We start from the raw sequence: 23,790 nt of genomic DNA, 5'->3' as shown, positions 1-23,790 counted from the left end.
CACTTGGCCAGGTAGCACTGAGGAGTTGGACAGAAACCGTAAACTTAATCAGGGTATGATTTCGACTTTCTGTCAGTCACTAACTGATTGCATATGTTAGGGTCCTTAAATGTAAATGATTACGACAGCTGATGTGTTTGTAACAAATAGCACTATAGAAATGTGCATAATCAAAAGAAAATTCAGGGAGTAAAGCCCAGTGACTAGTTATTAACTGCAGTATCTCCATTTCAGTGATTCTGATGCTGATGGTCTTGCATAGACAGCATCCTGTCTGTCTTCCCAGAAGAAGTGAGGGTGACTGTGTTCATGTCTCGGCTTTGGCAGTTTGCAATGGGGCTATAGATGAATGTCCAGGTTGCCTAGCACCCAGAATGTACTGCTGCCAACCAGCGAGGAAACCTCAGACTCAGGTTGAGTTGCTGGCTGGAGATTTTCACTCCCTGTGTTTTTCTTCTCCCTGTGAGATGCGCCTGTTTCTAAGGGAGGCGGCACAGCTTTTTATTTGGCTGTGCAGCGAGAGTTTCTCCCAGGTCTTGAAGTCATTATCAAAGCTCCAGAGTGAATTGGTCAGAGTGGTGCTTCCTTTGCCTGCTACAAGATCTCGCCCATATTTTATCCTGCTCTCCAGTGTCCAGAAGCTTCTAAAAGCAGCTGAAGCGAATATGTTTGCTCTGATGAATGGTGCAGCCTGATCAGCACCATGTTGTTTCATCTCACCTTAAAACAACTTACGACAACTCTGACCAAAATGTTATGAATGAATTTGCCCAGAATACCGAAACGGTCAAATCAATACGAACACAAGTCAGCACCAATATTAAACAATCCCAACTTTATTGGAAACAATGCTACAATAATCTTTAATAGTAAACTAATTTTTAATACTATTTGGCCCCTTAAGGTTACAATACCTGCTCTTTCTCTCTCTGGCTCTGGTGCTGGGTCTAGGAAGCTCTTTCTTCTTCGCTTTTTCGCTCTCTCTCACTCGCTCTCGCTCTCGGTCTCTCTCACTCTTTCTCTGGATGGCCATGCTGGTTTCCTCAGAAGGCCTCAGAAGATTCCAAGAGCAAGCTCTGCAGGTGAATGCTGTTTTCATACCTTTCAGAAGGTTTTCTGGATCATTCTGTAGTTCTAGCCAACCAGGGAGATGACAACAGTTTGAAACAATAGTCAGTCATTTGAATGGCACATTACTGTTAGTTTCTCTGTGTAGCAGGACCCTTGCCTTTCTGTCTGCACCCTCCTTTGTTTCGTGGAGAAGTTGTTGGGGGTATGTCTGTCCAGTGTAACTGTTGCCTGTTACATTCTCCTAAGGTCATTAGTACCTAGCTGCTGCATTTGTCTTGTGTCTGCTGTGTGGGTTTTTATGATTTTAGAGTTTTACTTAGCCAATGTACCCATCATTCCTTGCGGTACGGCCAAGTTATCAATCTACCTGTGTTTTAACAGCTGCTACAACAATGACGCTAAGGTCTTCGTCAGACTTATTCCTCTTCATCCCCAGATTGATATTTGCAGTCCACTGAAGGCTAGACATTCTGCCAAAATTTTTTTTAGATTAAATTACTTACAGTGTGGAAACAGGCCCTTCGGCCCAACAAGTCCACACTGACCCGTCGAAGCGCAAGCCACCCATACCCCTACATTTACCCCTTACCTAACACTGCGGGCATTTTAGCATGGCCAATTCACCTGACCCGCACATCTTTGGACTGTGGGAGGAAACCGGAGCACCCGGAGGAAACCCACGCAGACACGGGGAGAACGTGCAAACTCCACACAGTCTGTCGCCTGAGTCGGGAATTGAACCCGGGTCTCAGGCGCTGTGAGGCAGCAGTGCTAACCACTGTGCCATCGTGCCGCCCACCTTGCACTTGTGCTTAGGATCGCTCAAGGGAATGTGCTGCTGAAACAAAGGAACCATGATGTGGAGGTGCTGCCGTTGGACTGGGGTGGACAAAGTTAAAAGTCACACAACACCAGATTATAGTCCAACAGGTTTAATTGGAAGCACAAGCTTTTTGAGTGCTGCACCTTCATTGGGTAACTAGTGGGGCGGGATCATAGGACACCAAATTTATAGGAAAAGATTAAGGAGATAAGTTACCCACGGTTGGCATGATGATAATAGACAAAGACCTTCAGATTGAGATAGGCTTTCTTGGAGCAGGATGGTGAGTTACTTCAGCTTTCTTTTTGCTGATCACATATCAGCAATTTGGACACGGACCCCCCTGTTGACTTTCTGTCCACTTAACTAGGAGAAGGCACTGGTTTTAAAATAGAAACTGCTGGAGAAACTCAGCAGGTCAGATAGCATGCATGGAGAGAGAAACTGAATTAATGCTTTGAATATGATAAGATTCTTCTTCAGATCTGAAAGGGGCCGGAAAATGGAGTTTTTCTGTTTTTGACAAAGGGAGAATAGAGAGAGAGTGGAACAGAGTGCCCGGAGCAAAAGGCAAAAGGAGTACTAATGTTGGTAAAAGAGAGATAGAGATGTAAAATAGGTCAAAAATCAAAAGACACCAGGTTATAGTCCAACAGGTTTATTTGGAATTGCAAGCTCTTGACCCGCTGCTCCTTCCTCAGACATGGCATGATAGAGAAGCATATTTCAATTTCAAATAAACCTGTTGGGCTATAACCCAATGTCATTGGATTTTTGACATTGTCTGCCCCAGTTCAACTCCGGCACTTCCACATTATAGCTACGATCGATAGCACGAACTGTCGGCTCAAAGTAGAGACGATCTCCAAGAAAATTGTGCATATAGACATAGGCATCAAATTTCTCAGCAGTCTACCTCCTAATAGTTTAAAGGATTCAACAAGGGCTATAGTTATAAAGTTGTTACCTTTTTATGTATAAATACTGTCAAAAAGTGTGGTGCTGAAAAAACACAGCCAGTCAGGCAGCATCCAAGGAGCAGGAGAGTTCACGTTTTGAGCATAACCGCATTCCTGATGAAGGGCTTATGCTCAAAACTTAGATTTTCCTGCTCCTCGGATGCTGCCTGACCTGCTGTGCTTTTCCAGCACCACACTCTCGACTCTGATCACCAGCATTTGCAGACCTCACTTTCTCTGAGCTTATAAACACTGTGTCTTATACCTCTCTATCATACCCTGCCTGAGGAAGGAGCTGAGCTCCGAAAGTTTGCAATTTCAAATAAACCTGTTGGACTGTAACCTGGTGTCATTTGAGTTTTGACCTTGTCCACCCCAGTCCAACACTGGCATCTCCACATCATGGCTGTGATGTAAAATAGGTCTTAATGTTCGGGGTGAAATGGAGAAAATGGATCCACTCTGCTGACAGCAAAGTCAATGAGACATAGCCCCAGAAGTGGGGTTTTGTAAGAAAACTTCCCTGGAGGAAGAAGGTCATGCTGCAAATTAGTGGAATTCAACATTGAGTCCTAGAGGCTGTAAAATGCCCAAGTGGAAAATGAAGTGTTGTTCCTCCAACTCACATTGAGCTTTATACAAACACTGCAGCAGCCTGGGATGGAAAGGTTAACATGGGAACAAGGAGGTTTCTTGAAATGGTAACAAATGGGCAAGTCAGGGTCATTCCTATTGACCAGAGAAGAGGTGTTCTACAAAGCAGTCCCCTCAGTCTAAAGGAACCCAAACTTTGAGTAGCCAACGCAATTGATTGGATTGAGAGAAGTACAAGTTGGCTTCGTTGCTTCATCTGGAAGGTATGTCTGGAGTCTTGGATGTTGAAGAGGGAGGAAGTAAATGGGCAAGTGTTGTACCTTCTGCATACATATACACCTGTGGCCCTGGCTATCGGTTTTCATGTCCTCACCAGGAAAGACTATTAGAAAACATTTACCCAACCCAGTTCATTCACATTTGGCATCTTAATCCTTAAGAACAAAAGATCAGAAGAAACAGGAACAGAAGTAGGTCACTTAGTCCCTTGAGCATGCTCCTTCATTCAATAGGATCATGGCTGATCCTTCCTTTCAAAATAAAGAGAAGATTTTACAAAGTACTCAATTTTCAGATTGACAACCATAGCAAAATTAAAACAATTTTAAGTATCCTAATCTCATACCAAATTGTCTGAAAGTATTTTGCACAATAGAATACAGCCACTTTTGCAAAGCAGATGATCAACAAATTCGAAATAACAGCAAGACCTTGCATTTACATAATGACTGCACTGCAGTAAACAATGACAAGGCACTTTGCGGGAACATGCATAGAGTCATAGAGATGTACAACACGGAAACAGACCCTTCGGTCCAACTCGTCCATGCCAACCAGATATCCTAAATTAATCTAGTCCCATTTGTTAGCAGTTGGCTCATATCCCTCTAAACCCTTCCTATTCATAAACCAATCCAGATGTCTTTTAAATGTTGTAACTGTACCAGCCTCCACCACTTCCTTTGGCAGCTTATTGCATACATACTCCACCTTCTGCATGAAAAAGTTGCCCCATAGGTCCCAAATAGATTTTTCCCCTCTCACCCTAAACCTATGCCCTCTAGTTCTGGACTCCCCCACTCCAGGCAAAAGATCTTATTTACCCTACCCATGCCCCTCATGATTTTATAAACCTCTAAGGTTACCCCTCAGCCTCTGACGCTCCAAGGAAAATAGCCCCAGCCTATTCAGCCTCTCCCTATAGCTCAAACCCTCCAACCCTGACCACATCCTTATAAATCCTTTCTGAACCCTTTTAATGTTTCACAACATTTTTCCAATAGGCAGGTAAGAATATGGGGCTAATAAATTAATCAGAGTGTTGGTTTTAAGGAATGTCTTGAAAAACAGAGTGGTAGAGAAGGGGAAGAGGTTTAAGAGGGAATTCCAGAGTGCGGGTGCCCTAGAAGGGAAGCCGGTGTATAAAGATAATTGTTTAGATTTAGCAGTCCCAGAACTGCTTTTACTGGTACCATTGCTACTTCACTGATTATTGAGAGCTACACCAGTCTCTGGCTCAATTGTTGACTCCTATCTGTAGTCCAGAGTTCTGGAAATTAGCAAATTTAGCTTGTGCAGTCCTTCTGCATATTACTGAATGAAAAGTAACTCTCCCCTTCGTGGCTTGCAGCATCTAAACTTGCAACAGACAGCATCTTTTAGTCCCCAGAACCAAAGTGAACCCATTGTAGGGCTGGTAAGACTCCAAGCTATACTGACAATCTGTTCTGTAACCTGGAGATGTTACGGCACATGTTAGGTACACACCTTTGTTACAATCCATTACACAGACAGCTATCTTAAATAGTTTGTTTTGAGTTGGCGTAAGCATGATGGGCTTCCTCTGCAGTTTAATGAAATGCTTTTCCTACGAAGGAGCCTGTTTTTTTAATTTATTCATTTGTCAGATGTGAGCGAAGTTGGTTGGCCAGTTTTTATTGCCTGTCTCTAGTTGCCCCTTGAGAAGGCGGTGGTGAGCTGCCTTCTTAAACCACTGCAGTCCACCTGCAATGGGTTAACTCTCAATATCATTAGGAAGGGAATTCCAGGATTTTGACCCAGTGACAGTGAGCAATATTGGACTTGAGGTTCAGAAGTCTGACAATCCAAATAAGACGGCTTCTCCAATGTCAGTGTTTATGGTTGTCATTAGGAAGTCACTGCAAGTGTTAATAACTCTTTCTAATCTGGTATTTTCTTTCCTTTCTGTTCTAGGGAAACATGTTCAATACCTGGAAGGCAGTTTGGGTTGTTCTTTTAGAAGATACGTTTGAATTTTACAGTAAAAAAGGTGATGGGAGTCCCAAAGGAGTCATTCCACTGAAGGGAAGTTCAATTACATCTCCGTGTACAGACTACATCAAGAAAATGGTGGGTAAATCCCACTGGTCCTTGTATTTTTATGGGGATGGGTTATTTGTAAATATTAATTGTTAAAAAAATTATGATAAAACCTAATCGGTGTTTTTAATGTGGCCCCCATGGAACCATAAACCAAAAGAACCCAATTTGCCAAATGATCGCAAAGGGAAAACCACTGGACAATATTTCACTTTTTAAAACTTTTAACAATTGAACTAAAATCAGCATCAATTAAACAGGAATTACCAGACAGGTTGCAGTCAATAAAAACTATCAATTACATGTGAAATAGCAAATGTGTCAAAGACAGATCTTGTGGATTTTCAGGGCAGCCCACCTCAGAGTGTATGACGCAAGACTCTACTGCAAAGTCCTTCAAAGTTCCAACCTTCTTCAGATGGAATTCCAGCCCCTTCATCTCGAGGATTCAGCTACCGATTCTCATCTATCAGCAGCTCCAACAACCAACCCAAGTTCCACAAAAACCCACACTGCGCAATGCTGCAGACTGCCCTCTGTTCTGCTCTCGTCAGACTTGAGCTATCTAGAGGGCTGTTGTGGTGCAGTGGTAATATCCCTACTTCAGAGGCATGGGTTCAAGTCCCACCTGTTCTAGAGGTGTGTAATAACATCTTGGAACAGGTTGATTAGAATGTATTTTTTTATCTATCTATCCAAATTGTACATCACACACTGTGTACTGTATGGCTACTTCTGGTCAACTGACTCCTTTATGAACTAAAGCAGTGATGGTCATCTTAATTTCCTTTATCTCATTAAAAGGATGTTACCGAGACTGGAGGTATGAGTTATAAACAGAGTCTGGGATGTTTCTCCCAGAAGCGTAGAAATTTGAAGGGTGAATAGCAAATGTGTTTTTCCAAAGGTAGGGGAGTCCAAAACTAGAGGGTATAGGTTTACGGTGAGAGGGGAAAGATTTAAAAGGAACCGAAGGGATAACGTTTTCACTCAGGGAGGTGTTTTTATAAACAAGTTGCCAGATGAACTAGTAGAGGTGAATACAATTACAACATTTTAAAAGACATTAAGACAGTTACATGGATAGGAAAGGTTTCGAAGTCTGTGGGCAAATGGGACTAGTTATAGAGAATAGTCACAGAGATGTACAGCATGGAAACAGGCCCTTCAATCCAACCTGTCCATGCCGAACAGATAACCTAACCTAATCTAGTCCCACCTGCCAGCACCCGGCCCATATCCCTCCAACCCTTCCTATTTATATACCCCTCCAAATGCCTTTAAATTTTGCAATTGTACCAGCCTCCACCACTTCCACTGGCAGCTCATTCCATACACATACCACCCTCTGTGTGAAAAAGTTGCCCCTTTGCTCTCTTTTATATCTTTCCCCTCTCACCCTAAACCTATGCCCTCTAGTTCTGGACTATCCCACCTCAGGGAAAAGACTTTGTCCATTTATTCTATCCATGCCCATCATGATTTTATAAACCTCTATAAGGTCACCCCCTCAGCCTCCGACCCTCCAGGAAAAACAGCCATAGCTTATTCAACCTCTCCCTGTAACTCAAATCCTCCAACCCTGGCAAATCCTTGTAAATCTTTTCTGAACCCTTTCAAGTTTCACAACATCTTTCCGATAGGAAGGAGACCAGAATTGCATGCAATACTTCAAAGGTGGCCTAACCAATGTCCTGTACAGCCACAACATGACCTCCCAACTCCTGCACTCAATACTCTGACTGATAAAGGAAAGCATACCAAATGCCTGCTTCACTATCCTATCTACCTGCGACTCCACTTTCAAGGAGCAATGAACCTACATTCCAAGGTCTCTTTGTTCAGCAACTAGGACCTTACCATTAAGTGTATAAGTCCTGCTAAGATTTGCTTTCCCAAAATGCAGCACCTCGCATTTATCTAAATTAAACTCTATCTGCCACTCCTCAGCCCATTGGCCCATCTGACCAAGATCCTGTTGTAATCTGAGGTAACCCTCTTCTCTATTCAGTTTAGGAAACCTAGTTAGCTTGAACAAGTTGAGCCGAAGGGTCTGGTTTCATGCTGTCTAACTGTGTCTCCCAAATCCAGACTTCATGTTCTCTATTATTAACTGCATGACCGGGCAATTTAATTTTGGATGGCTCTGCAAATTTCATTTGGTTTCAAAGAGTTTCATTTTTAGTTTTTTGTTTCCCTTTCCATTCAGCACTGACCCAAAAATAAGGCTGTGAAACCCCAGGTTCCATTGCAGTATGTATATTTGCAAGTAAATTATATTAGTAACATTTTTAAAAAGCTATCCTGTATTGGGTGTTTTTATATGTGGCATTGAACAGTGAAGCAGATAAGCACAGTATCTTTTTACCTTCAGGACCTGTGTTAGAATTCAATACTCAACTTTCAGCCCATCTTTGAAGTAGAAATGAATAATGTCCAATTCCCCATTCTCTCTTGCAAGTTTTTCTTTTTCAATTATATATCCAATTCCTCTTTGAAATGGAATTTCCTTACACTCTTCTTGCATGCAGCAAGTCCCCCAGATCACAATTGTGATCACTGTGTAGAAATCTGTGTTTAACAGACTGATATCCATATGTTGAATTTGACACCAAAAGATCTTCAGAGATGTACGAGGATTTTGTTATAAATCTAAAGCTTAACACAAACAACAGTTTCCACCTTTCCTCTTCTAGTACTTTTCCCTGTCGTGAAGAAATTAGTTAAAAAATGACAATTGATTTTAATGAAAATTAATAAATCATTTCTTAATAAGCAAAGGTGGTGAAAGTTTATTTATGAGGAGAATCGGGAATGTGGTGTAATCAGGTCAGCACACGCTTAGTGATTGACAGAGCAAGCTGAAAGTGCCAAGTGGATTTTCTTTCCTCCTAACTTCTTCTGTCTTGGTTTTATTGTTTACTCCATTTTATATTTCTTTATCCTTCTTTCTTCCAGTTTGTTTTTAAGTTACACACAGCAAAGAATCAGGACCATTATCTGCAAGCTTCCCACCTGGAAGAACGTGATGCTTGGGTGAAAGACATGAAGAGAGCAATTCAATGTATTGAAGGTGGCCAGAAGTTTGCACGCAAGTCAACGAGGAGGTCTATCAAGTTGCCTGAAAATATAAACTTAGGGTACAAAAGGATTCACTTGATCTATATTTCTCTGATTACTGCTTCTGTGGATAAAGCAGAAGACTAATATTCTGTGTATTTGGTCCTGTTTGACCTGTCACAAAATTGTTTTTGTTCAAATGAGAGTCTGAGATCTTTGAGACGTCAGTTTTCTTGTACTCGGGCGGTGATTGGCCAAGTGTGGAAGGACATGGTTAACAATATAGCTGGAGAAACCTTATCAGTAATGGTGCCCATATGGGCATGAAGGTCACCTATGATAATGAGATGAACAGAACTAACTGTGTCTGCCTTAACCCTTAAATTGTGTGCACAAATCTTGATATCTTACCGAACCAAATCTTTGCAAACCTGCTCCTTTGACATGTGTTGTGTGATATTTTGTCATCATTCCAATCATTCACTACGCAATTGACCCTGTATATCCTGTCAGTAAACATCAGTAGAAAATATGGCACATCCCCATCCCCAGTCGAGGCAGTAAAATAGGTTTTCCTGATTGTCGTAGTTTGGACTGAAAACCACATCATCCATGATTAAATCACTGGTCTGTGCAAACTAAATTTAAAAATCACACAACACCAGGTTATAATCCAACAGGTTTATTTGTTGTTATGTGATTTTTAACTTTGTCCACCCCAGTCCAACACCAGCACCTCCACACCTATGCAAACTAAACCTGTCCTGATCAACACGACAGCACTCACTTTCATTATCCTAGTCAACGTAACCTGATCTTCGGAATCCCTGGCAGACTCTTTTTACCTTATCCTTTAACTCTGTACTTCCAGTTACCATTCTGATAAATCAGTGCTGCACTCCCACCATTACCTATGTCTCTATCCCAAAGCATGGTGCCCAGATATGTTCTAAGTCCTGTCTCTTCAGGGCTTTGTGTCACTGAAGTATATTCTCTAACTTTATAACAAGAAGGGAATTCCATGAGGAACTGGCCTTCTTGAAGATGGATAAGTGACCAATGCAGGCATAATTGTATCCCAGGCTGTTAGAAAAAAACAGGGAGGGAATAATGAGTGCTCTGAGGAACACATTCTAATTCTGCTGAGATATCAGAGGACTGGAGATCTGCAAATGTTGTACCATTATTCCAAATGATGCAAGGGATAAGCGTATAACTGTCTGCTAATCTGTCTGACCTTTGATTTGTGTTACTTAGTAAGGAATGGATTAATCAGGCATAGTCAGCATGGTTTTGTTAAGGGAAAGTTATGGCTTATTAACATTTTCAGGAAATATCAAGGAGGATTAATCAGGGTTGTGCTGTGGATGTTATGTACAAGGTTATTGGTAAGGCATTTGAGAAGAGCCAGGTCGTTAAGAAAAATCCTATGCAGTGCAGGGGAAGGGGAACAATTAAGATCCAAACTTGGCTCAGTGACAGGAAATAGAGGTGATGTGGAGGTGCCAGTGTTGGACTGGGGTGGACAAAGTTTAAAAATCACACAACGCCAGGTTATAGTCTAATGAGTTTATTTGAAAGTACAAGCTTTTGGGGTGCTGCTCCTTTGTTGAGAAACTAGTGGGGCAAGATCATAGGACACAGAAATAGAAGGTAATAATGATAAAGGCAGAGAATAGTGTGGAGAGAAAAAAGAATTAACATTTCACATCCAGCATGACTATTCTTCAGAACTAACTTAGTTTCCAGGGTCAACAGTTTTTTTGTTTTGTTTTTATACAAGGGTAATGGATTTTTGGTGCTGAAAATGTGTTGCTGGAAAAGTGAGCAGGTCAGGCAGCATCCAAGGAAGAGGAAATTCGACGTTTCTGGCATAAGCCTTTCATCAGGAATCAATGGATTTTTGGGAGCAGAAAGTGATTTCCAGTGATGTTCCACAGATTTCAGAGATGGGTCCAATGCAGTTTGCGGTGTATATTAATGATTTAGACTTAAATATGGGAGGCAGGGTTGGGATATTTGTGGGAACACAAAATTGGCCTGGGTAGCTGATAGTAAAGTGGATGGCTGTCTGCAGGACGATATCAATCAATTATTTTGCTGAATGAGTGAAAAGTGGTAATTGAAATTCAATCCAGAGAAGTGCAAGGCTATGTATTTTGGAAGGTAAACCAAATGAGGGAATACGTGCCTGCCCACAGAATCCTGACAGTGGTAGGACAAGTAGGTGAAGTGGTAAAGAAGGCATGCTCTTCTACATTGGGTGAGGCATTGAATACAAGAACAGGGATGCGGTGTTGAAACTGTATGAGACTCTGGTTTGGGCAGTGCTAGAGTTCTGTGTGTAGTTCTGATCACTGCACACAAGAATGTCATAATCACTCCAGGAAGAGAATACAGAAGAAATTTCAAGCCAGGGCTTGAAAATTCCTGATATGAGGAAAGATTGGATAGAGTTTTCCTTAGAAGAGAGCAGGAGGAGGGATGTACTCAATGTGTACAAAATGTCAAAGGGCTTGGACAGAGAGGACAGAAAAGACCTGTTTCTCCCAGAGGAGAGGTCAGTTACCACTGGATTCAGAGTGTTGCAATCTGCAAGGCTGCAGAGCAACCACTGGAAAGTGGGGGTGGCCACTGTCGACATGATGGGCTGAACAGCCTCTGTCTGTTCGGTGAGATTTCTGTGGTTTCTATCCTCTTGTATTACAGTCCTTCTGATTTAGAGAACAGCATTTCAGTAGCCTTTGTGATTATTTTCTGTGCCTCTTTGTGAGATTTGAATGATCTGTCTTGCTGGAACCATGCTGCTTTGAATCACTCCTGTTTCTAATGTTTCCCAATTTAGGAGATAAGGAGAAACTTCTTTAGCCAGAGAGTAGTGCATCTATGGAATTCATTGCCTCAGAAGGCTGTGGAGGCCAGGCCATTGAGTATATTTAAGACTGAGATAGATAGTTTTTTGAGTATCAAGGGGATCAAGGGTTATGGGGAAAAACAGGAGAATGGGGTTGAGAAACTTATCAGCCATAATTGAATGACAGAGCTGATTCGATGGGCTGAATGGCCTAATTCCTGCTCCTATGTCTTATGGTCTGATGTTCCATCCTTCTTGGGCCCAGAGTAGGTGACTTGATGTTTGTTAACATGGAATCCTTTTGACTACTGTTTTGTTCGTTCAGTTCTCTATTAGTACCACACTGGTAGAGTTACACTTTCATATTTACAGTTTACAAAGTCAGCCACTTTTGTCTCATTTACAAAATTGGATATGTGGCTTTCACAATTATAAAATTGCTCTGGAGGAGACCATTCAGCCCATTGCCTCTCAATGTGCAATTTACAACGGTTCACGAACCTGTCCTCTTCTCTTCCTCTACACATAATAATCCAAATCCTTCTGGAATGCCTGGATTGAATCTCCAACACAACATGAGGCAGTGCATTCCAGATCGGTGCCTGAACCTCATGCTGTTGTTTCTTCTGTCATTCACCACAAATCTGTGTCCTCTCCTTCTCGGTCTAAGTTATTAATAAATAAAATGAAGCCCTGAGATAGATCCCTGTGGAACACCATTGGTCACATTCTGCCCATTCCCTCAATTCTGTCTCTTGTGCTAGATGTGAGATGGTAATTCTTGATATTAATGCTCTTTTCATTCAAGTAGCTGGCTGGAAAGTACATGTGGGTGTATGTGTGCATTGGTGAGTGCAAGTTTGTGAGAAACAATTAATTAGTCTAAGAGGAAATAAATGTTTCTCAAGTGGAAGTCATCACTCTTCAAAAGCAAAACTGTAATTATTCTGGCATTCCCCATTCAGTTTTGTTGCTTTATTTATTCACCTTTACTCAAGAGCACCATGAAATGAACTACTTTGCTTTCATACTAAATACATACCTATCAATAAACCTCTTAAAACAGCTTCAAACTCTTGTTTAATGTTGTTTGCGATGACAAAGAGACTGTCCTAATTTTAGAAATCTGATTTCTTTTCCCCACACTTTAGTGCTTTATATCTTTCTATGAAGGACCCTGAGACTGGAGTCAAAGAACTGAAACTGCAAAAAGACAAGAAAGTTTTCAATCATTGCTTCGCAGGTAAATGATTACTTGCTGTTTGTGTTGTGTAACAATGTTCTGTTGCCCATATCCTTGCCTATGCCAAGTCCCCTTCACCCATCATCCCTGTTCTCATTGACCTATATTATCTGCCAATGCCACCATTTTAGAATTCTCACACTTGTTTTAACACTCTACAATCTCTGGTAATGTTCTCCAGCCCTACAACCCTCTGTCATCTCGGCATTCTACTGATTTTGAGCTCTTGCACATCCCCAAATTTAATCACTCCAGCGTTGTTAACCCTGCCTACGGGTGATTGGATCCTGAGATTCTATCTCTTAATTCCCCAACCTCCCTTTCCTTCTTTAAGGTACTCCTCAGCATTTTCCTCTTTGCTTTCGGTTACTTGTACTGATTTTTGTGAGACGTCCTGGAGTTGGATTTTAATAATCCCTCCTGCAGAGTGTCTTGGGGTATGTTTTACTGCAGTAAAGTCAGAAGAAGTCAAATCACAGGGGGGCCTGCCCAAATCTTTGTGTCATTCGGGACTTTGAGATGTCCAAGACCCCTGTGTAACTCAGTTTGCTCACAAATGGACTGTATGTCTCACAAAAAGATGAATTTGTGGTGTTGCAGTGAATATATGAAAAATGTCTTTGTCTTTCAATTTGTTCACACTTTACAATGGAGTGACTACTGTAAGGGACTACAGGATGTTCTGATGAAGTCCCCATAAACAATGATCCTCATAAGTCACTGTCCTGATGAGAGTGTAGAAACATAGGAAATAGGTGTAGGAGCAGGCCATTCGGCCCTTCAAACCTGCACCTAGCTGATCATGCACTCTCAGTATCCCACACCCGCCCTCTCCCCATGCCCCTTAATCCCTTTAGTTGCAAGGGCCACATCCAGCTGCTTCTTGAATATATCTAACAAACTGACCCCAACAGCTTCCTGTGGGAGAGAATTCCATAGGCTCCCAATGCTCTGAAGAAATTCTTCCTCATCTCAGTCCGAATGGCTTACCCCTTCTTCTTTGACTATGACCCCTAGTTCTGCGATTCCGCAGCATCAGGAACATTCTTCATGCATCAGGCCTATCCAGGTCCGTCAGTATTTTATACATTTCTATGCAATCCACCCTCATTCTTCTAAAGTCCAGTGAGTAGAAGCCCAGTTGACTCAGTCTTTTTTCAAATGTCACTCCCGCCATCCTGGGAATCAGTTTGCTGTACCATATCTGGACCCCCTCAATAGCAAGAATGTCCTTCCCCAGACTAGGACACCAAAACTGCACACAATACTCAAGATGTGGCCTCACCAAGGCCCTGTATAACTGCAGCAAGACATCACTACTCTGATACTCAAATCCTCTCACTATGAAGGCCAGCATGCCATTAGCTTTCCTCACTGCTTGCCGCACCCGCACACCAACCTTCAGCGACCGTTCCACCATGACACCCAGGTCTCGTTGCATCTCACATTTTCCCCTGTGTTGCTTGCATCCCTAGAATAAAGAACATATAGTGATTTTGTTTTGCGTTATTATTGCAGGTGCCTCTGTGATTGACTGGTTGCTGTCATCTAACTTTGTCAGGAATCGGCGAGAGGGAATGATGCTGGCAGCGGCCCTTGTTTGTGATGGTTACGTTCAGCCAGCTGAAGAGAAGGCCAAATCAGCAGCTGAGGGCATCACTGAAAACTGCTTTATTGATGACTCCAATGCATACTATTATTTCGTAAGAGCTCAGAAGATTTCTGTCTTTCGTTCCATTATCATGTTTTTGTGGTGTGTCTGAAATCAATGGATCTGTTTGGATGAAAGACGAATGCAACCGAAAACATTAGCCCTTTCTCTGCTTGAATTATGTACTACCTGGGATGGGATGGGTGGGGGTTTAAAAAGGAGTCTTAACGGAAATGTTTGAAATCATTCATGCATCAACAATCCCTCTGGGTTCTGTAACATCTTCACTTATACAGGCATAGAAGGATATAGCCTGGAGGGACAGATCCTAGTCTCTTAGGCTTGTGCTGACATGTGAATAAAAATAAAATAGTACATGTGCAGGAGACCAGATAGACAAAGCATGCTGGGGAAACTCGACAGATTTGGTAGCTTCTGTGGAGAGCTTTTCAAATTACCCCATTCCCCCTGCCTTATCCCCATTGCCTGTGCTTTGATATCATCACACCAACTGGAACAAGTAGTTTTACTTTTCTCCATGGCAAGAAAAATGCTTGCAATTACCAGACTATAATTAAATTCTTTGCTGAATTTCCACAGGGTGAATAGTATTTTAGTCAGTTTGGAAATGTACACAAATTTGTTCACACACATCACTGAGATAAGTTGTTTTAGGGTCATAGAGTTGTACAGCACTGAAACAAGTCCTTCGGCCCAACTCGTCCATGCCATCCAGATTTCCTAGATTGAGCTAGTCCCATTTGCCTGCGTTTGGCCCATATCCCTTTAAACCTTTTCCTGTCCATGTACCTGTCCACATGTATTTTAAATGTTGTAATTGTACCAGCCTCTACCACTTACCCTGGCAGATTATTCCTACAGTGTGAAAAATGTTGCCCCTTTTGAATCTTGAGTAGGCCATTCAGCCCCTCAGGTCAGTTCCAGTACTCAGTGAGATCATGGCTGATCTGTGACCTAACTCCGTATGGCTGCCCTTACCCCATCAGTCTCTCTGATTTAAAATTAACTATTGATGTAGCATCAATAGCTGTTGGAAGAAGAGGTCCAAAATAGTCTAACAAAAACAGAAATTGTGGGAAAATCTCAGCAGCGTTGGCAGAATCTGGGAGAGAAAACAGAAATCAGAAGAATTTTGAAGAAGCGTCGGTGGACCCAAAAAGTTCACATAGCTTTTGCTGTTTTTGTTTCTGATTTCCAGCATCTGCAGGTCTTTGGTTTTTTTTTACAAAAATACCAATCATTTTTTGTGTGAAGAAGTGTTTCCTCATGCCTGTTCTGAATTTTAATGTTCAGGAATTCAGCTTGAAATGTCAGTTCTCGACACCTCTGCCCAACCAGCAGAAGTAGTGGATTTCCGTCGACCCTCTCGGTTTTTCTTCGTGTTTTGAAAACTTGAACCAAATCCTCCTTAAGCCTCCTAAATACCAGGAAAAACAATCCTGGCTGAAGGGCTTGTGTGTCCCTACTTCTGAACTAGGAGCCCAGGTTTAAGTTCCACCTGTTTAAAAAGTTTGTAATAACATCCCCCGAGTGAGTTGATTTAGAAAATCACTAACCCAGGTCTCCTTCTAGTGAATCTACACCACACTTGCTCCAAAGAGACACTCCTTTCTTCCTGTTGTGCGTGGAACAGTTCACAACAGCTCCAGGTGAAGTCTCCAGGCATGTCTTCCAAAAGACAGGGTCTCTGACGGTGCAGAAGTCCTTCAACACTAATTACTTTGAACACTGAAATGTTAGCTGCCTCAGAAAAACACCTCAATGTGGTATCAGAGCAGACGAGAAGAGGCAGTTTATCAGCAAAGAAAGGGCATTGCCCCCAATCCCTTCCTCCTACTCGCTTCTCCCCCTCGCCGCCTCTCCCATCCCCCCTTTCCCCATCCCCCCTTTCCCCATCCCCCCTTTCCCCATCCCCCCTTTCCCCATCCCTCCCTTTCTCTCTCTACCTCCCCTTTCTCTCTCTACCCCCTCCCTTTCTCTCTCTTCCCTCCACTTTCTCTCTCTCCCTCCCCCTTCCAATCTCCATTCACTGGATCAGGCACTAATACCAATGATAAGTTTTCGCATGGTTAGCTAATTAATGAAGTTAGATCCAAGAGATTCAGAGAAAGCTTACAAATTGGATACAAAATTGGCTTGAAAGTAGGAGACAGAGGGTGGTAGTGGAGGGTTGTTTCTCGGACTGGATGCCTGTGACCAGCTATGTCTTTTTTTTCATTCATTTGTGGGATGTGGGCACAGTTGCTGGGCCCAGTATTTATTGCCCATTCCTAGTTGCCATTTGAGAAAGAGGGGTGAGCTGCCTTCCTGTACCACTGCAGTCCACCTGTTGTAGGTAGATCCCCCAATGCCCTTGGGGAGGCAATTCCAGGATTTTAACCAGCGACCGTGAAAGAACAGCGATATATTTCCAAGTCAAGATGGTGGATGGCTTGGAAGGGAACTTGTAGGTGGTGGTGTTTTTAGATGGAAGTGGTCGTGGGTTTGGAAGGTGCTGTCTGAGGATCTTTGGTGAATTGCTGCACTGCATCTTGTAGATAGTACACACTGCTGCGACTGAGTACCAGTGGTGGAGGGAGGGGATGATTGTGGGTGTGGTGCCAATGAAGCAGCTGCTTTGTTCTGGACGGAGCTTCTTGAATGTTGTTGGAGCTCCATTCATCCAGGGCAAGTGGGAAGTATTCCATCACACTCCTGACTTGTGCATTGTAGCTGATGGAGAGATGTGGTAAGTCAGGAGGTGAGTTACTTGCTACAGTATTCCTCTCCTCTGACCTGTTCTTTGGAGTCACTGTGTTTATGTGGTGAGTCCAGTTGAGTTACTGGTCAATGAAAACACACAGAAAGTTGATTGTGGGTGGTTCAGTGATGGTGAGACATTCAATATCATGGGGCAGTGGTTTGTTGTCTGTTATTGGTGATGATCATAGCGTGGTATATGTGTGACATAAATGTTATTTGCCACTTGTTAATCCAAACCTGGATATTGCCCAGATCTTGTTGCATTTGAAAATGGACTGCGTCAGTATCTGAGGAGTCAGGAATGATGTTGAATATGGTGTGATTATCAACGAACATCCCCACTTCTGAACTTATCATGGAGGGAAGGTCATTGGTGAAGCAGCTGAAGATGGTTGGGCCATTGATACTACCCAGAGATGTCCTTGAGCTAAGATGACTGACTTCCAACAACCACAACTATCTTCCTATGTGCTATGACACCAATCAGCAGAGAGTTTGTCCCCTGATACCCATTGATTCCAGTTTTATTCGGGCACATTCTCTCCGTGTCTGCATGCGCTTCCTCCGGGTGCTCCGGTTTCCTCCCACAGTCCAAAGATGTGCAAGTCAGGTGAATTGGCCATGCTAAATTGCCCATAGTGTTAGCTGCATTAGTCAGAGGGAGGTGGGTTGCTCTTCGGAGGATCGGTGAGGACTTGTTGGGCTGAAGGGCCTGTTTCCATACTGTTGAGAATCTAATCTAATCCTTGATACCACACTGTCGAATGCAGCCTTGATGCCAAGGGCTGTCACTCTCACCACAGCTGTGGAATTCAGCTCTTCTGCCCATGCTTGAATGAAGGTGGTAATGAGATCAGGAGCTGAGTGGCCCTGGGGGACCCCAAACTGGGCGTCACTGAGCAGGTTATTGCTGAGCAGGTGCTGCTGGACAGCACTGTGGATCACACCTTCCATCACTTTACTGTGATTCTGTGAGTATGACTAGTCTGTGAGACAGCTCTCCCGATTTTTGGCTGTCGCCCACAAAGTCAGTAAGGGTGCCCAGAAGGTTAGCTGAGCTTCTGAATTAATAGTTTAGCAATAATACAACTAGGCCATTGCCTCCTCAGGAATCCCTGATCCACAGGGATTGGTGCAGGGTTGGTCATTTATGTAAATGACTTGATTGTGAGGTTCGGAGGTGTGGTTAGTATGTTTCAGGATGACAGTGAAGAAAGTATCTTGATCTTGATCAATTGGGCCAATGGGCTCAGGAGTGGCAGATGGAGTTTAATTTGGATAAATCTGAGATATTGCATTTTGGTAAAACAAACAAGAACAAGACTTATGTCCGGTCAATGGTAGGGCCTGGGTAGTGTTGTAGAACAGAGAGATCGAGGGGGTTCGGGTACATAGTTCTTTGAAATTTGTGTCACAGATAGACAGGGTGGTTAAGAAGGCAGTTAGAACACTTGCCCTCATTGCTCAGACCTTTTGAGTATAGCAGTTGGGACGTCATGTTGAGGTTGTACAGGATGCTAATGAGGTCTCTTGTGAGGTACTGCATGCAGTTCTGGTCACCCTGTCATCGGAAGGATATTATTAAACAGGAGAGGGTTCAGAATAGATTTACCAGGATATGGCCGGGTGTGGAAGGTTTGAGTTATGAGGAGAGGCTGGATAGGCTGGAACTTTTTTCCCTGGAGCATAGGAGGTTGAAGGGTGACATTATAGTGATTTTAAAAATCATGAGGGGCATAGATAAGGTAAATAGCAAAGGTCTTTTACCTCGTGTGGGGCTGTTCTAAACTAGGGGGCATATTTTGAAGGTGAGAGGAGAAAGATTTAAAAGGGACCTGAGAACCAGCTTTTTGACACACAGGGTGATTCGTATGTGGAACGAACTGCCAGAGGAAGTGGTAGACGCAGGTACCATTCCAACAAGGATCTGTTTCTGTATCTGATGACTCAATAATCAGTTCCAGCTATACCCCGTTATGCTGCTCATACAACCAGCAAAAATAAGATGTGTCTCAATCAGTTCAGTGCAATTTGAATATTCCTTATTTTGGGAGGGTATTTGTTGTGTCTCACTGCAGGCATTTCCTCCACCTTCCAGGCTGACAGCGGCTTTTTCAGTGAAGGAAGCTCAAGTGACGACGAAGAAATTTTAAAAGAGGAATTTCGAGGAGTCATTGTGAAACAGGGCTGTTTGCTGAAGCAGGTGGGTAAGACAGGACTTGAACCTGGGTCATTTGAGAGTCCAGGGCTGAAGAGACAGCAATACTGTCCTGTGGAATAAAAGTGTGAAACCATGAGATGAACAACAGTATTGTGCCATAGTTGATTTGTTTTAGTGCAACTCTCTACTCCTACAAGTAGACACTAGCAATCTGTGTGTGTGTGTGTGAGTGCCTATCTGTGAGAGTGTGAGTGTGTGGGGGAGTGTGTGTGTTGTGCTTGTGCACCTGTGTGGGTGAGGGTAAGTGTATGTGTGTGTGTATATATATATATATATATATATATATATATACACACACACACATACACACACACACGTGCATGCATTGCACTGGGAGTGAGGGCAGGAAGAGTTTTGTCATCTTATTTGTATGGGTTTGTTCTCAGCAGGATTGATCTATTTTCTGAAGAAGATTTTCTCCAGTTCTGAAGAAGAATCATTGGACCTAAAGCGTTAACTCTGATTTCTCTCCACAGATGCTGTCAGACCTGCTGAGTTTTTCCTGCAATTTTCTTTCTGATCTATTAACACCTACCATTAACACCTATTCCACATTTCTATCACTTCTTTACTACCTTTAGTTCCAGCCTTCCCTTTTGCACTGGGTCACCTTTCCCATCTATTCCACTCGCTCCCCCTTCGCCTTTTTTAAACACTATCAAAGCTGCAGCTTTCCCAATCCCCTTTGGGTCTGAAGAAATGTCTATCAGACTCAGATCGTTACCTGTGTTTGGGATTATGGACATGATGACCCTAAGTGTTCACATTTATTCAGGTGGAAGTTTTGGCTGAGGGTATTAATGCCATCACCTTTCCTCTCCAACAGGGTCACCGGAGGAAGAACTGGAAAGTCCGAAAGTTTGTTCTGCGCGATGATCCTGCCTACCTGCATTACTACGACCCAACGGCGGTACACAATCCCCTGTAGACATTTCGCTGCTCCTTCTGCTCCCCCACCAGTTCGGACGAAGCATGTACTAACCATCCTTTCTTGCTGCATTCCATCAGCCTTTGTCCTTCTCTAGGCCTCCTCCTGGGCACCCCCACCCCCACTGCTCCAATGCCTATCCCTTCCTGCAACCCCACCCTGACAACTTATCTGAAGGAACTGTGCCTGTGCACGGTTTGCGTCTTGCTCCCTTGAAATCAGGAGTGGGCCGTTTGGCCCTTCAAACCTGCTCTCTCCTCCACCACTCAATAAAAATGGTGTGTCAGTGTCTTTAATTCTTGTTTCTGCCAGCTGGCGATGGAAGGGTTTCTGCCCTGTTCCAGGTGGGTCACCGAGACTCATTCAGAGAAACAAAGTCTGTCCAGCCCGACAGAAACTGCTCAGCTATTCCACATTGGTACAGGCTTCAGCAGCTCACATGCTATCCTGAGCCTATTGGGCGACCCGGTGGCTTAGTGGTTAGCACTGCTGTCTCACAGCACCTGGGTCCTAGGTTTGATTCCCATCTCGGGTACCAACTGTGTGGAGTTTGCATATTTGCCCCAAGTCTGTGTGGGTTTCCTATGGGTGCTCCGGTTTCCTCCCACAGTCCAAAGATGTGCAGGTTAGGTGAATTGCTAAATTGCCCATAGTGTTAGGTGCATTAGTCAGAGAGAAATGGGTCTGGGTGGGTTACTCTTCAGAGGGTCGGTGTGGACTGGTTGGGCCGAAGGGTCTATTTTCACACTGAAGGGAATCTAATCTAATCAATGCCACCAGGCCACGAGATACAAGCGATGGTAAAGCAGACAGATGTCATTTTGGAGACATCATGCTCGAGTTCTTATGTCCCAGTGCAGCCCAGAAGATGGCCATTCTTCCATTGTGCCTGTGCCTACTCCTTGGTAGAATTGTTGCATCAATCCCATTTCCCCTAATCTCTGGGAAATCTTATCCTGTTAAGTACAGTATTTATCAAAATCCTTTCTGAATGTCACCATTGAATCTCCTCCCACCATTCTTTCAATGCAGCTCATTCCAGATCCTAATAACTTGCTGCATTTTTCTATCCTCATCGCACGCCTGGTTCTTTCAGCAATTGCATTACATTGACATTTCGCTGGTTACTAACCCTCCTCCTTGATTACTGTTGTGCCAATCTGACATGATCCATTAAGAGGCCAGTCCCAGGGGTTGGAACGTATTGACTCTGTTTTCTATTCTGTTGTCTCCACAGGATGATCAGGACCAGCCTCTTGGTTCCATTCACTTGCGGAGTTGTGTAGTGACAGCGACTGATGGTCTTTCAGATGGTAAGTGTCCCTCTTTATCAGAGATAAGGGACTCTGATACCAGGTTACAAACCCATCAAGAAGAATGCCTATAAGTAATTTCCAAGCAGTAATCTGATTTGAGGCATCAACACCCCAATTTCTAAATTCTCCTCCTTGGATTCAGTCCCTCCCTGAGCCTTCCAAATATCTGTAGCCCCCTCCAGTCCCTGTAATCTGCCCTAATTCCATAAACTCCTCCCTCCCCTAAGATCTACCTTAATTCTGTAACCCCTTCAAGCCCCCTACACCCCTCCCTACCTCTGTAACAGCCTCCAGCCCCACAACCTTTCCCATCTCTGTAACCCCTCCAGCCCCTACACTCCTCCTTATTTCTGTAACTTCCTGAAGCCCCTACAATCTACACAATCTCTCTAACCTGATCCAGCCTTCACAGCCCTCCTAACCTATATAAGGGGGGACTCAGTTGGATGATCAGCCATGATCAAATCGAATGGAGGTGCAGGCTTGAAAGGCCGAAAGGCCTACTCCTGCTCCTATTTTCGATGTTTCTGTGTACTTTGCCGAATTTGCCTGATAGAGGGCACATTATTGCCAGTAAGGTCTTGGTGATTTATTTTTGATATAGGCCAGCAATCCTTTATCCAAAAATCTCTCAGAACAGCTGGCTTATAGGTAAGGGATCTTTCGGTGCTTGGATCCATGATAGTCCGTTTGGACCCTTTGGTTAAAAAAACTCTGTTGACCTAAAAGCAAAGTCTTTTCCAAAGGTCCTGAACTCAGTAGGTGCACTGCCGTGTTTATCTGTTTTTGGTTTTTGGATGTGGACATAATGGTTCCGTGGTCTGTATCGAGTTTAATCACCAAATATTTCATGCCAAGAATTTCCTTTTCAGGAAAGAAATCTGATGTTAAGGGGAATCTCTTTGAAATCATCACATCAGATGAAGTGCACTACCTGATCCAGGCTGCAACACGGGAAGAGCTCACTGAGTGGATAAAGGTTATTAAAAGTGTAGCAAGTACCGGGAAATAAAAATGGAGCCAAGCAAATACCACATTGTTGATTCTCCGGAACTTTAAAGACATTAACTAGCTCTCAAAATAAATAATCAGCTCTCTATTGCTGGCAGCAGTGATATAAATAACTAGTTGTACACGCACAATGGCTAAGGCAGTGTCTTAGTAACTCATTACTAAATAAAAACCGAAAGATCTGTGGATGCTGTAAATCAGAGACAAAAACAGAAATTGCTGGAAAATCTCAGAGTTATTGTTTAGGATACTGAGGAAGGGTCACTGGACCTGAAACGTTAACTTTGATTTCTCTCCACAGATGCTGCCAGACCTATTGAGCTTTTCCAGCAACTTCTCTTATTGTCTCTTGGTAACTAGTGAATATTTCTTGAGCTGAAGAGAGACAATTACAGGCTGTTTTTCACTTCCTTTTTAATGTATGCTTCATTGGTTTTTATTCTAAACTTTATTTGTGGCAAATATTAACAGTGTATTTATAGCAAGTGTTGCAATGATGCTGATATGTCGAGCATGCACCCTATGCTGGTGATATTGTGGAGAAATAATGTGAATGATACTAATCAGTTGTCACTCTTTGATGCCTGCGGGAGATTGTTTTCATTGCAAAATTCAGTACAGAGCCTGGACTAGCATTTGATGCAAACCTAAAACTGATGGCACTCCTTACAAGTTTATTAATAAACTGTTATACTGAGAAGGCTTTGTTATTGGAGAATTAATAAACTCTTTATTTCATCAATTCCAATTGAAGTCCTTTCTTCCTTGTTTAGCAACTTAAAAGCATCTCATGTTTCAGTTTTCTCCAATATTACTTGCACTTATGTAGCGCCTTTAATGTAGTGGAATGACTAACAAAAACAAAGGAAGACAAGAAATAGAGTATGTGTAGACCATTTGGCACGTTGACACTGCTTCACCATTCGATACAATTTTGGTCTTCAAATCCACTTTCC

General features: G+C 43.0%; 1 protein-coding gene across 1 annotated transcript in view; it reads left to right on the top strand.

Moving 5' to 3' along the window:
* Positions 1–23,576, top strand: part of plek (pleckstrin) — a 49,963-nt gene extending 26,387 nt beyond the window's left edge. Inside the window, exons 2-9 of the mRNA XM_060831093.1 lie at positions 5,662–5,817; positions 8,746–8,927; positions 12,853–12,944; positions 14,463–14,647; positions 19,457–19,561; positions 20,406–20,489; positions 21,745–21,820; positions 22,696–23,576. Coding sequence (XP_060687076.1) covers positions 5,662–5,817; positions 8,746–8,927; positions 12,853–12,944; positions 14,463–14,647; positions 19,457–19,561; positions 20,406–20,489; positions 21,745–21,820; positions 22,696–22,835 — 1,020 coding nt within the window. The 3' untranslated portion in view covers positions 22,836–23,576. The remainder of the gene's footprint in view (positions 1–5,661; positions 5,818–8,745; positions 8,928–12,852; positions 12,945–14,462; positions 14,648–19,456; positions 19,562–20,405; positions 20,490–21,744; positions 21,821–22,695) is intronic.
* Positions 23,577–23,790: the final 214 nt, after the last annotated feature.

This window comes from Hemiscyllium ocellatum, chromosome 10, assembly GCF_020745735.1.
Source record: "Hemiscyllium ocellatum isolate sHemOce1 chromosome 10, sHemOce1.pat.X.cur, whole genome shotgun sequence".
NCBI lineage: Eukaryota > Metazoa > Chordata > Chondrichthyes > Orectolobiformes > Hemiscylliidae > Hemiscyllium > Hemiscyllium ocellatum.
This window is presented reverse-complemented; position numbering and strand designations above follow the sequence as displayed.